Source organism: Octodon degus, unplaced genomic scaffold (genome assembly GCF_000260255.1).
Source record: "Octodon degus isolate 3935 unplaced genomic scaffold, OctDeg1.0 scaffold00070, whole genome shotgun sequence".
In the NCBI taxonomy this organism is placed as follows: Eukaryota; Metazoa; Chordata; class Mammalia; order Rodentia; family Octodontidae; genus Octodon; species Octodon degus.
The window spans coordinates 2,930,782-2,940,119 of record NW_004524646.1 but is presented as its reverse complement, the minus strand read 5'-3'; the positions used below and the strand labels follow the sequence as shown (position 1 = coordinate 2,940,119).

Sequence of the window (9,338 nt, the reverse complement as noted above, 5' to 3'; positions counted from 1 at the left end):
AAAAAAAAAAAAAAAAAAAAAAAAAAAAAAAAAAAGAAAAAAAAATCATCTCTATACACTTTAGTACTCATAAAAAGGAGCATGTTTATTTCAGCTTCTCATTATAATCAGTTTTTAAAATGCTATACATTTTACAGAAGTTCATAGTAAGAAATATATTTAGAATAAACATTGTAAGAAATACATGAGATAAAATAAACTCAGTATTTCACAAATTCATTTGGCTTAGATTAGCATTTGAACAACCTATTTCAAATATCTTATTCCTAAGTCTGCCAGTTATGGAAAATATATTTTTATAAATCTTTAATAAAAAAAAAAAAAACTAAGTCTGCCAGAAATATTGACAATCAAGTAAAATTCAAGCAAGTATTTAACCAAAATGCCCCCGGTTATATTTCCGTAGGAGCTTTTTCATTGTTCCCTCTACTTGTGACAGTATGTCTTTCATGTTAGAAACGTTTCTCTTCTTGATAACTTGAAATAGTAATTTTAAACTTCTTAATTGATTTGACTTTTTAGGTGGTAGATAAACATTTAGGCTGACCAGAGTTGTGTTTGTGGAGACCGAGGCGGTCCTGTGGGAAGCATCACAGTAGCATTCAATTTTCTGCACACTAAACGTTCTCATGCTAACAACATGCTTCTCTAAATTACCCCTTTACTCTGGAAGTTTCTTTTAGAAACTTCACAATAGCCAAATGCAAACTATATACTTTTAATGAAAAACATTGCAGTCATATGGAAGGAACACTGTCCAGAAAGTCAAGAGACTGTGTTCAAATTCTGGTCCTTCCACTAGCTAGGGTTTAAAGGTGAAAGGTAATTCTTATTTCTGAGCCTCAGTTTCCTTCTGGATCAAATAAAGAAAGTGAACTAAATTATCTTTAAAACCCATTCTAGCTGGAAAGAAAAATGTAAAGATCTATAATTTAATTTAATTTCCTTTTTTTCCACAAAGGAGTGTAATATAAGCATATTGTGGTAGTGATTAAACCTCGTGAAATGTATCAGCCAAGAAGTACGGGTTTTTACTGTTTACCGTCCCTGGAATCAGTATGCATCTCAAAGTGAACATCGTATCATGTCCCAGTAATGCTTCTTTCCTTTCTTGAGAGTATGCTGTACTGTCAGTAATGATAAAACACCATTAGATTTGAAGACATTTGGTAATGAGAGATCTGTAGAAGTCAGTATTACCTAAGGGTTTATTAAGTGAAAAGGGAACGTAAACAATAGATGGTTGAATCTGAATAATATAAAATAATGTCAGTTACTGAAGAACTGTCTAAGGAGGGTGGAAAGGGAAACATTGGCTTATTTTTCAGGGGAGGTAAGAGGCCCTTTCTAAAATGTTTGAGTACAACTGAATGAGAAAAGAACAGTTGCACCACTATAATAGTATCATTGAAACTTACGGACATAGGCAGATGCTTGATTAATAGTAAATTTTTTTGCTTTTTTTTTTTTTTCCTGAGGAACTGAGGATTGAACTCAGGCCCTTGCACTTGCCAGGCAAGTGCTTATTCTACTGAGCTATCTCCCCAGCCCAAATAGTGAATATTTTTAAATCTGTCTAGATGGCCCAAAGTAAAAACAAGTGAACGGTAAAGCTCAGTTAACACTCTCTCTAGAAAATAAAACTTACTCCTTTAGAGTTAATATCCACAGAACATTTTAAAGCCCTTTATTGGATTCTTATTGTACTTTGTGTTGTTTTTTACTTTGGGAGCTTTGCCAGAAAGCTCAGGACAAAAGTAGTTTTTCTGCCGTTTCTAAGGGTGAACTAGGGTGCATTGCTGCCCCCTAGAGGATAGGGACGGAAGCAGTCTCACTCAGACCACCTCTACTGAAACTCCATCTACAGCTAGAAAACGGGGTCAGGGGATGGAGGGAAGCGGGGTGTCAACCTGAGATGCGTGTCATTATTTTTAACTTCCCTCCCAATTAACCAATCAAAATACTAATCTGTCCTTATAGGACATCACGCAGTTTCTATTTACTTCTGATTTTTACCAATTGTCTTTCTTTCTCTGCTTTAGAAAATAAATTGGGATGACTTAGCTGCCAAAAAAGTCTCTGCCCCATTTAAGCCAGTCATCCGAGATGAGTTGGACGTGAGTAACTTTGCCGAGGAGTTCACGGAGATGGACCCCACCTATTCTCCGGCAGCCCTGCCACAGAGCTCCGAGAGGCTGTTCCAGGTAGTGTCCCGGGCGCAGCACACGCGTCTGCTGGCCATCTTGCCTTGGTGTGGGTTTTCCTGTACAAGGCATTTGTTGGCATCTTAAAACTGGGGTTCTCTAGTCTTCAGAAGTATTAAGTATAAAGATATTTCAAGTTGCTAACTGAAGCTAATGGTTGCTAAGTAGCAGATAATGTTTGTGCATTTATTTTTGTTTAAGGGAATATTTATTTTATACCTAAAATCTTATTTTTGCTCAGGCTTTTATAGAAATTACAATAATGCTTTGTTTTTATCTCAATTCATGTATTATTGAGTTCATAATGTGGTCTGATTTTATTATCTTCTGTGGATAAAACCCCATTGCTTTCCCACTCATGAAGACTGAGAAAGAGTTTTATATGGAGAAAAAGTCTCCACCAGACTGAAGAGCAGGGCCTCTTAGTCGCCCTTCTGCTACGTGCTGTAGTGCACTTTGCTCGGACCATCCGGGCTGTGTCTCTCGCTCGTCTCACGTCACTGTCTAGCATTTGACCGCATACTTAGTAGATGTGTGTTGCTGAGCTAGTGGATGCTCCAGCTTAGACAGGTTAATCATCCAACATTGTATCATTTCAGGCTCACCACATCGTGTCATTAGGTTTGTTCCTTTTCAAAACCCAAAGTTAAATTTAACTATTCTCAAGAAATAGAATACAAGTCAAATAATTGCTGAATTAGAAACTAGCTTTAATGAAAGTTGTTATATTTATAGTTTGAAACATGGGCTACTTTGTTTAATATATTGACAGTATCTTTTCTGAAAAATTAGTTAATTTTATAAGCAAACAGTTATTAGCAAAAAGCAAAAGAAGTATAGCTCTGAGTCAGTTCTGCAGATAGGATCGGAAGAACCATTTTCCTGCCTTTGTTACTGAATTGGCTTAATTCTGCCAGAAGATGGCATTATCTCCTTCTGCAAAACATTTTTCTATTTAATTACAAGAACTGCATTTGGGATTACAAATAAAATGAAATTAGGTTCATCTCAACAATTAATTGAGTATTCCTCTAAGAAAAAAGTCATCTCAATCTAGCGTGCTAAACTGCAAAACGGCATGTCGTCATGCTTCGCCTTTCCTTCTCTTTTTTAGGGCTATTCCTTCGTTGCCCCTTCGATCCTATTCAAACGTAACGCAGCTGTGATAGATCCTCTTCAGTTTCACATGGGAGTCGAGCGTCCCGGGGTGACAAATGTTGCCCGGAGTGCCATGATGAAGGTACAGACACGTGGCCACTTTGTGATCTGCATATTTAAGTATTACAACAATGTTCTCAAGTTCCATAAATTTAATAGATTAACCATTCAACTGCTGTACAATTTTAGAAAATTAGTAAGTGAAAATAGTATTTACCCTAAAGAATTATTAACATCAATTTGAATAAGCTCCTTTATGTGATACAGAAGTATGGATCTTAAATTAATGATACAGGTGAAAATAGATGAATTTCAGATGATAAATATATTTCATTCATATTTATTAATAATGTTATATTACTTTATAGTTCTGCGTCTCCCTTCTGTATTATACTTTCTTAGCTTACATGACATCGGTTTCTTGCCAGGACTCTCCATTCTATCAATACTATGACCTGGATTTAAAGGACAAGCCATTAGGAGAAGGAAGCTTTTCAATCTGTCGAAAGTGTGTACACAAAAAAAGTAACCAAGCATTTGCAGTGAAAATAATCAGCAAAAGGTGTGCCCATTTCTTAAAGTCTTGTTCTTAAACTTGTCGTAGTTGATGAATTCATAAATGAAGAGGTGTACATTGAAAAAGAAACCAACAATATATTGTAAGCCTTTTTGCCTATGAGCTTAACCCCTGGGCTCATTGGTTGATTCATTCTTCTTTTAGACCTAATAAATATTTTCTGGAAACTAATCCATTTTTTTTATATTTAATATAATCTGTTATATGTTCAAGGTTTTTATGGGAAAACTTCCTGGTATATGATTTCATTATTTTAACCAATAGAAATAGCTTTTGCATCTCTATTAGTTAAGTCTGTGATGTACTTCTCTCTGAAGTTATTTAGCAAGCTCCTGATAGTTTTGATAATCATCTTGGTGTTGGTACTGATTCTCACCTTCATGGTTGTGTGGTGTCGTGTAGCCTTTTCTCCTGTCCTGAGGCTTCAGTCCCAGGCCTCACACACACCAGGTGAGTGTTCAGTCACTGAGGCATGTCTCCAGCCCATGACTGTGTAGTCTTACTACCGAGCTGCAAGGCAAATAGAGCATCTTTTTTTCATGACTGGCTCTTTTCTAGCTCCAAATAATTTTCTCCCAAAAAAGTCTTAACTGTTCTGGTGGGTGATTTGGTTTGTTACCTTTATGTAAACTTGTTCTGCTACTTTGATACTGTATTCTGAATGCACTGAAAGTAAAAACAGAATTAGGGCTGGGCCAATACTATCATTCCAAACTTGTTTGAAGAGACATGTAGATGCTAACTACTTCATCTTATAGGATGGAAGCCAATACTCAGAAAGAAATAACAGCACTGAAGCTCTGTGAAGGACACCCCAATATTGTGAAGTTGCATGAAATTTTTCATGATCAGGTACTCCCCGTGCTCTTTTCTGTGTGTGCTAGCTAAATTGCGTACAAGGTTCTGTTTCCACCAGTTTGGGGTCTGCTGTGTCATCAGGAACACAGAACACCACCAACCACTAGGAAAAGCAGAACGACCACCACACACGTTCTCACCCACCCCAGATCAACTCATCCTTTCACCTCTCCCGCTTCCCTCACTCATCCCTACATATGCCATGGACGGAAGCCAGGGGCAGGAGCTCAGTGACACTGTCACTGTCACTGGTGTGCTTTTTGCCAGTGCAGCTGTTGCTCACCATAGTTCAGTGGTCACATGTTGGCACGCCTCTCAGTATTTAGTAATTTTGAGCCTTCAGTTTGCTTTTCACTTCTAAAGTAGATTGTAGTCTTAATCCAAATTACCACAAGCTAAAGGCAAACAGGAAAAGGGCCGAAGATACTCCCTTTCATCTTCCTGCTCCAGGTGGCAAATTCTGCTGAACTGCCAGCCAGCTCTGGCTACCCCGTCTTCCACTTGCTTTCTAACAGGAAACTAATAGAGAAGCATGGCACTTGGCTTTGTTGGGCTTTTTTTTTGTGTGTGTGTGTGTGTGTGTGTGTGTGTGGTACTGGGGATCAAACTCAGGACCTTGCACTTGCCAGGCAGGTGCTCATGCCGCTGAGCTGTATCCCCAGCCCTGCCACTTGGGTTATTGAAGGAGTGTCATTCTGTCAGGTCCCTGTCATTTGTCAGCCCCTCCCACTGCCATCTCTCAAGTCACAAATTACTCAATGACAGTATTCTTTTCCTCCTAAGACTAGGAGACATGTCCTAGTCCTAATCCTTTTCAAGACTACATGGAGACACAGGACCTAAAAGCAGTCCTGAATGTGCTTTGCCCTTTTTTTAATCCTTGAACAAGCTGAGATTCCAGAAGGTTAGGAGACTTGTACCATGATCATGTGATAGTGAGCAAAAGTCTAGCAGAGAAAGTCTGATGTGCAATTCTGGGCTGTCCTCGCCGCAAGCTTGCGACATCCTTGACCAGGAGAACTGGGCCTCAGTTCTCCACCACAGCTTTTGCCCTCTCAGTGCACTGTGACCAAGAATGACATGTTATGGCAAGGTCAGGCAACAGCACAAGTAGCTTCTTCAGTGACTGGTGTCTATAATAACTGCTGCTCCAGATATCTTCCCATGTTACCAGAGTCCTTACCTTAACTCTGCCAATGAGAAAACGGAAACTCAGTCTAGGTGATTAAGGCTGGGGCTTGAGCTCACGTAGTCCAACTAGTAATTACTTTGCTTTCGCACTTTTAGGGAGGCAGGAACATAGCCTGGTTTTCATATTATACAATCAGTACACAAGTTGGCATTGCCTCCTCCTCCTTGCTCATTGGTTCTCACAGTCCATAAAGGGTCACCTCTAAAACAAGGACTCAGGAGGAACCACCCCTCTTGCTCCTCCATGGACTCCCACCTCGTAGAGCTACTCAGCTGTAGTGGAGGTAGTGCATGCCCTGTCCACTAGAGTTGCTCAGGAAGAGACTGGATAATAGCTGTTGTGCAGATAAAGGAGAAACTCACATTATCAATCTAGGTAGCAGTGGATGTCCTTAGACACCCCACTCTGGAGTCTTGTATCGGTGCCACTAGCTGTATCCCAACCAACACATTTAATATTTGACCTTCAGACTGATGTTAGATCTCAGGAACTACAGCCCTAGTGTTTTACTTATGTCACAAGTTGATTACTTGCTATTTCTATATTCAGAATTTACTAGAATGTAAACTATCTCATGGCATAATCTTATACACATTAGTATAAATACATTCTAATGTGCAGTTGTTGAAATTTGTATTTTGGGTTTTCCAGGATGAAGACAGAATTGTTTAGATCATGCCCATAGCCAGTCTTTTCCAGCAGAACAGGTCATCTACGTGCCATGATCTGTGCTTTATACAGGCCAAGAGTTTTCTGTTGCTGTTGTAAGAAATCACGATGAACTTAAAGCATACAAAGTTATCCACAGTCTGCAGATGTGAAGTCCAAAATCAGTCTGACTGGTTTAGAGTCTAAACGTTGGCATAGCTGGTTCCTTCTGGAGACTCAGGCACTGTTTGTTTTCTTGCCATTTTTAACTTATAGAAGACACCTACGTTTTGTGCCATACTTGAATCTCTTGTTTATTTTGTCCCATGTCAAAACAGACCCTGATGAATAGTTCAGGATGGTCTTCCCCTCCCAGGATCCTTCACTAACCATATCTGCAGTCCCTTTCAGGATATAAGTTAACAGCCACAGGTTCTGAGGAGCTAGGTACCTTTGGAGGGTCATTATTCTAGATGGCATACCTACATTTGCTCATTTTATGTACAGTTTATTGATAAGGGTTCTCAAGTTCATAGAGGTAAAACAGCATCCCCAGAATCATAAGGAACAGAAGTGGCTTTCAGGCCTCAGCTTATCTTTGTTTTGAAGCTCACTGGTCTATACTTGCAGTGAACATTTAGCCTGTACTTTATTCATCTGATGTGAAAACAATTAATTTGATCTGTAACACTGCAGAAGTAATTTTCTTATTAAAAATGATGTTCACTCTTTACAGTTTGTCTAGTATTTTCAGAATAATGTAGTTACAGTTTTTTTATGAAGCAATTTTTTTGAAGTTTTCTTTTTTTTTTGGTGGAACCAGGGATTGAACTCAGGCCCTTGAGCTTAATTCTGGAAACGTTTGTTGAGTGCTGTTGGTGCTGCAGTGTGTAGTACCTGAACCCAAGTATTGACATAATTTATTCTGAACTAGTTGTGTTTGCTTAAGAGCTGATAAAAGTCCTTTGCCTTTCAGTAGCTCCTATGTTATTTTCTTTATGGAAATATATGTGAAATTTATATATAGCATAATGAACTTTATAATTCTACTGGGATCAAAAGCAAGTTTTAAGAAAAACAAGCAGGGATTGAGGATGTAGTTCAGTGATAGAGCATTTGCTTAATATGCATCATGGCCTGGATTTGCTCCCAAGCACCAGACAAAAGCAAATAACAAAAAACATCTTTAAAAACCCCACACCCTGTGAGCTATGGGGCATTTGTGGAGAGTGTTAACAGGAACCCAGAAGCTAATCTGCTGACCCTCTAAAATTATCAAAGAAAATTTTTTAAAAGGTAAATTTGCTATTAAGTGGGTGTGCCAAGCCCACACCTAATTGGTAATCTCTACATTATTTACAACAGACAACTCATTATTCACTGGGTCACACTTTAGAAAGAAAATGTGTAAACTCAAGAGGGAAAGTTGGAATGGAATTCAAATGCAAAAATTAGTCCGGAAAAGGGTATATGAAGATTTCATTACTGTAGTTGAAATTTTCCATTTCCAAAATAGAATTCTATTTTGGTAATGCCTCTTTATCTTTCAGCTCTTTCCTCTAAAATTCAAGGATTGCTGTTGGTTATTTTAATCAAAGATTATTTAAATTTATCGATGATGTAGTCCATAGTATTTTATGTTAATAAACTTCTACTTCTTTTCATTAAGACTCTCAAATTATTACTTTTTTTCTTTTCTAGCTTCATACATTTCTGGTGATGGAACTTCTGAATGGGGGAGAGCTGTTTGAACGCATCAAGAAAAAGAAACACTTCAGTGAGACTGAAGCCAGCTACATCATGCGGAAGCTTGTTTCAGCCGTGAGCCACATGCATGATGTCGGAGTCGTGCACAGAGATCTCAAACCTGAGGTACAAAGCCCTGTGCCTGCCTCTGTACACCTAGCACCATTATTAAAAGTCCTCCAACAGATGTGAGATCTTAGGGCGGTGTGTTCTTTCCCACTAGAGCTCTGAAGTAGATGCTTGAAAACATACCTCTTAGGTTTCTTTCTCCTTTTCTGTGTCACTCTAAAACTGTCATTTTTTGGCCAGCTGATCTTCTTGAAGTTATATTTGTAAGTGTGAGAGCCTTTTATGGAAAAAATACTTTATGCAACAGTTGTGGAATAAAAATAGCTGTGGAAAATTTTGCAGCAGAAAATAATATCTCTTCTATATGTATCCGTTTTTGGAGAAGGTTTTTTAAAATAATGTATTCTTAAAGTTTATTTTTCACATTTGCAATCAAATCAATTAGCTCTGAGGAGAAATGTAATAATGGAATTCTACATACTTACACACAAAGCATTGTCATGGTTTAATAAAAAATTGTTCCATCTTTATATGAGCTTTTCTTTGTTCAAACTATAATACTTATAGAACTGTGTAGCAATGCAAAAGGAGCTGCTTTTTATATATTTCTCCTTTCAAAAGATTATTAAAGTTCTAACACAGATACCTCATTAATATCAAAATGTGAAAAATCCTCCTTTTTGAAAATCAGCACAATGATAATGTAAATTAAAAACAAAGAAACATGATTTATAAAAAGAAAACAAAAGAATCGTTTTCCCCATGAAAAATTATATGTATTTTTTTTTCTCCAAAATAGAACTTATTTTTGTTCCCATGTTCCTATGTGTTTCAAATACATTTAATTTTTTTTAATGTATTTAGTACAGGGTCTACAGGGTCTCAC

The 9,338-nt window shown here is 37.7% G+C and overlaps 1 protein-coding gene across 1 annotated transcript in view; it reads left to right on the top strand.

Moving 5' to 3' along the window:
- Rps6ka5 (ribosomal protein S6 kinase A5) overlaps window positions 1-9,338 on the top strand; it is a 198,081-nt gene that overhangs the window by 176,374 nt on the left and 12,369 nt on the right. The window contains exons 9-13 of the mRNA XM_004635134.2: window positions 2,043-2,204; window positions 3,319-3,444; window positions 3,791-3,924; window positions 4,698-4,791; window positions 8,339-8,509. Coding sequence (XP_004635191.1) covers window positions 2,043-2,204; window positions 3,319-3,444; window positions 3,791-3,924; window positions 4,698-4,791; window positions 8,339-8,509 — 687 coding nt within the window. The remainder of the gene's footprint in view (window positions 1-2,042; window positions 2,205-3,318; window positions 3,445-3,790; window positions 3,925-4,697; window positions 4,792-8,338; window positions 8,510-9,338) is intronic.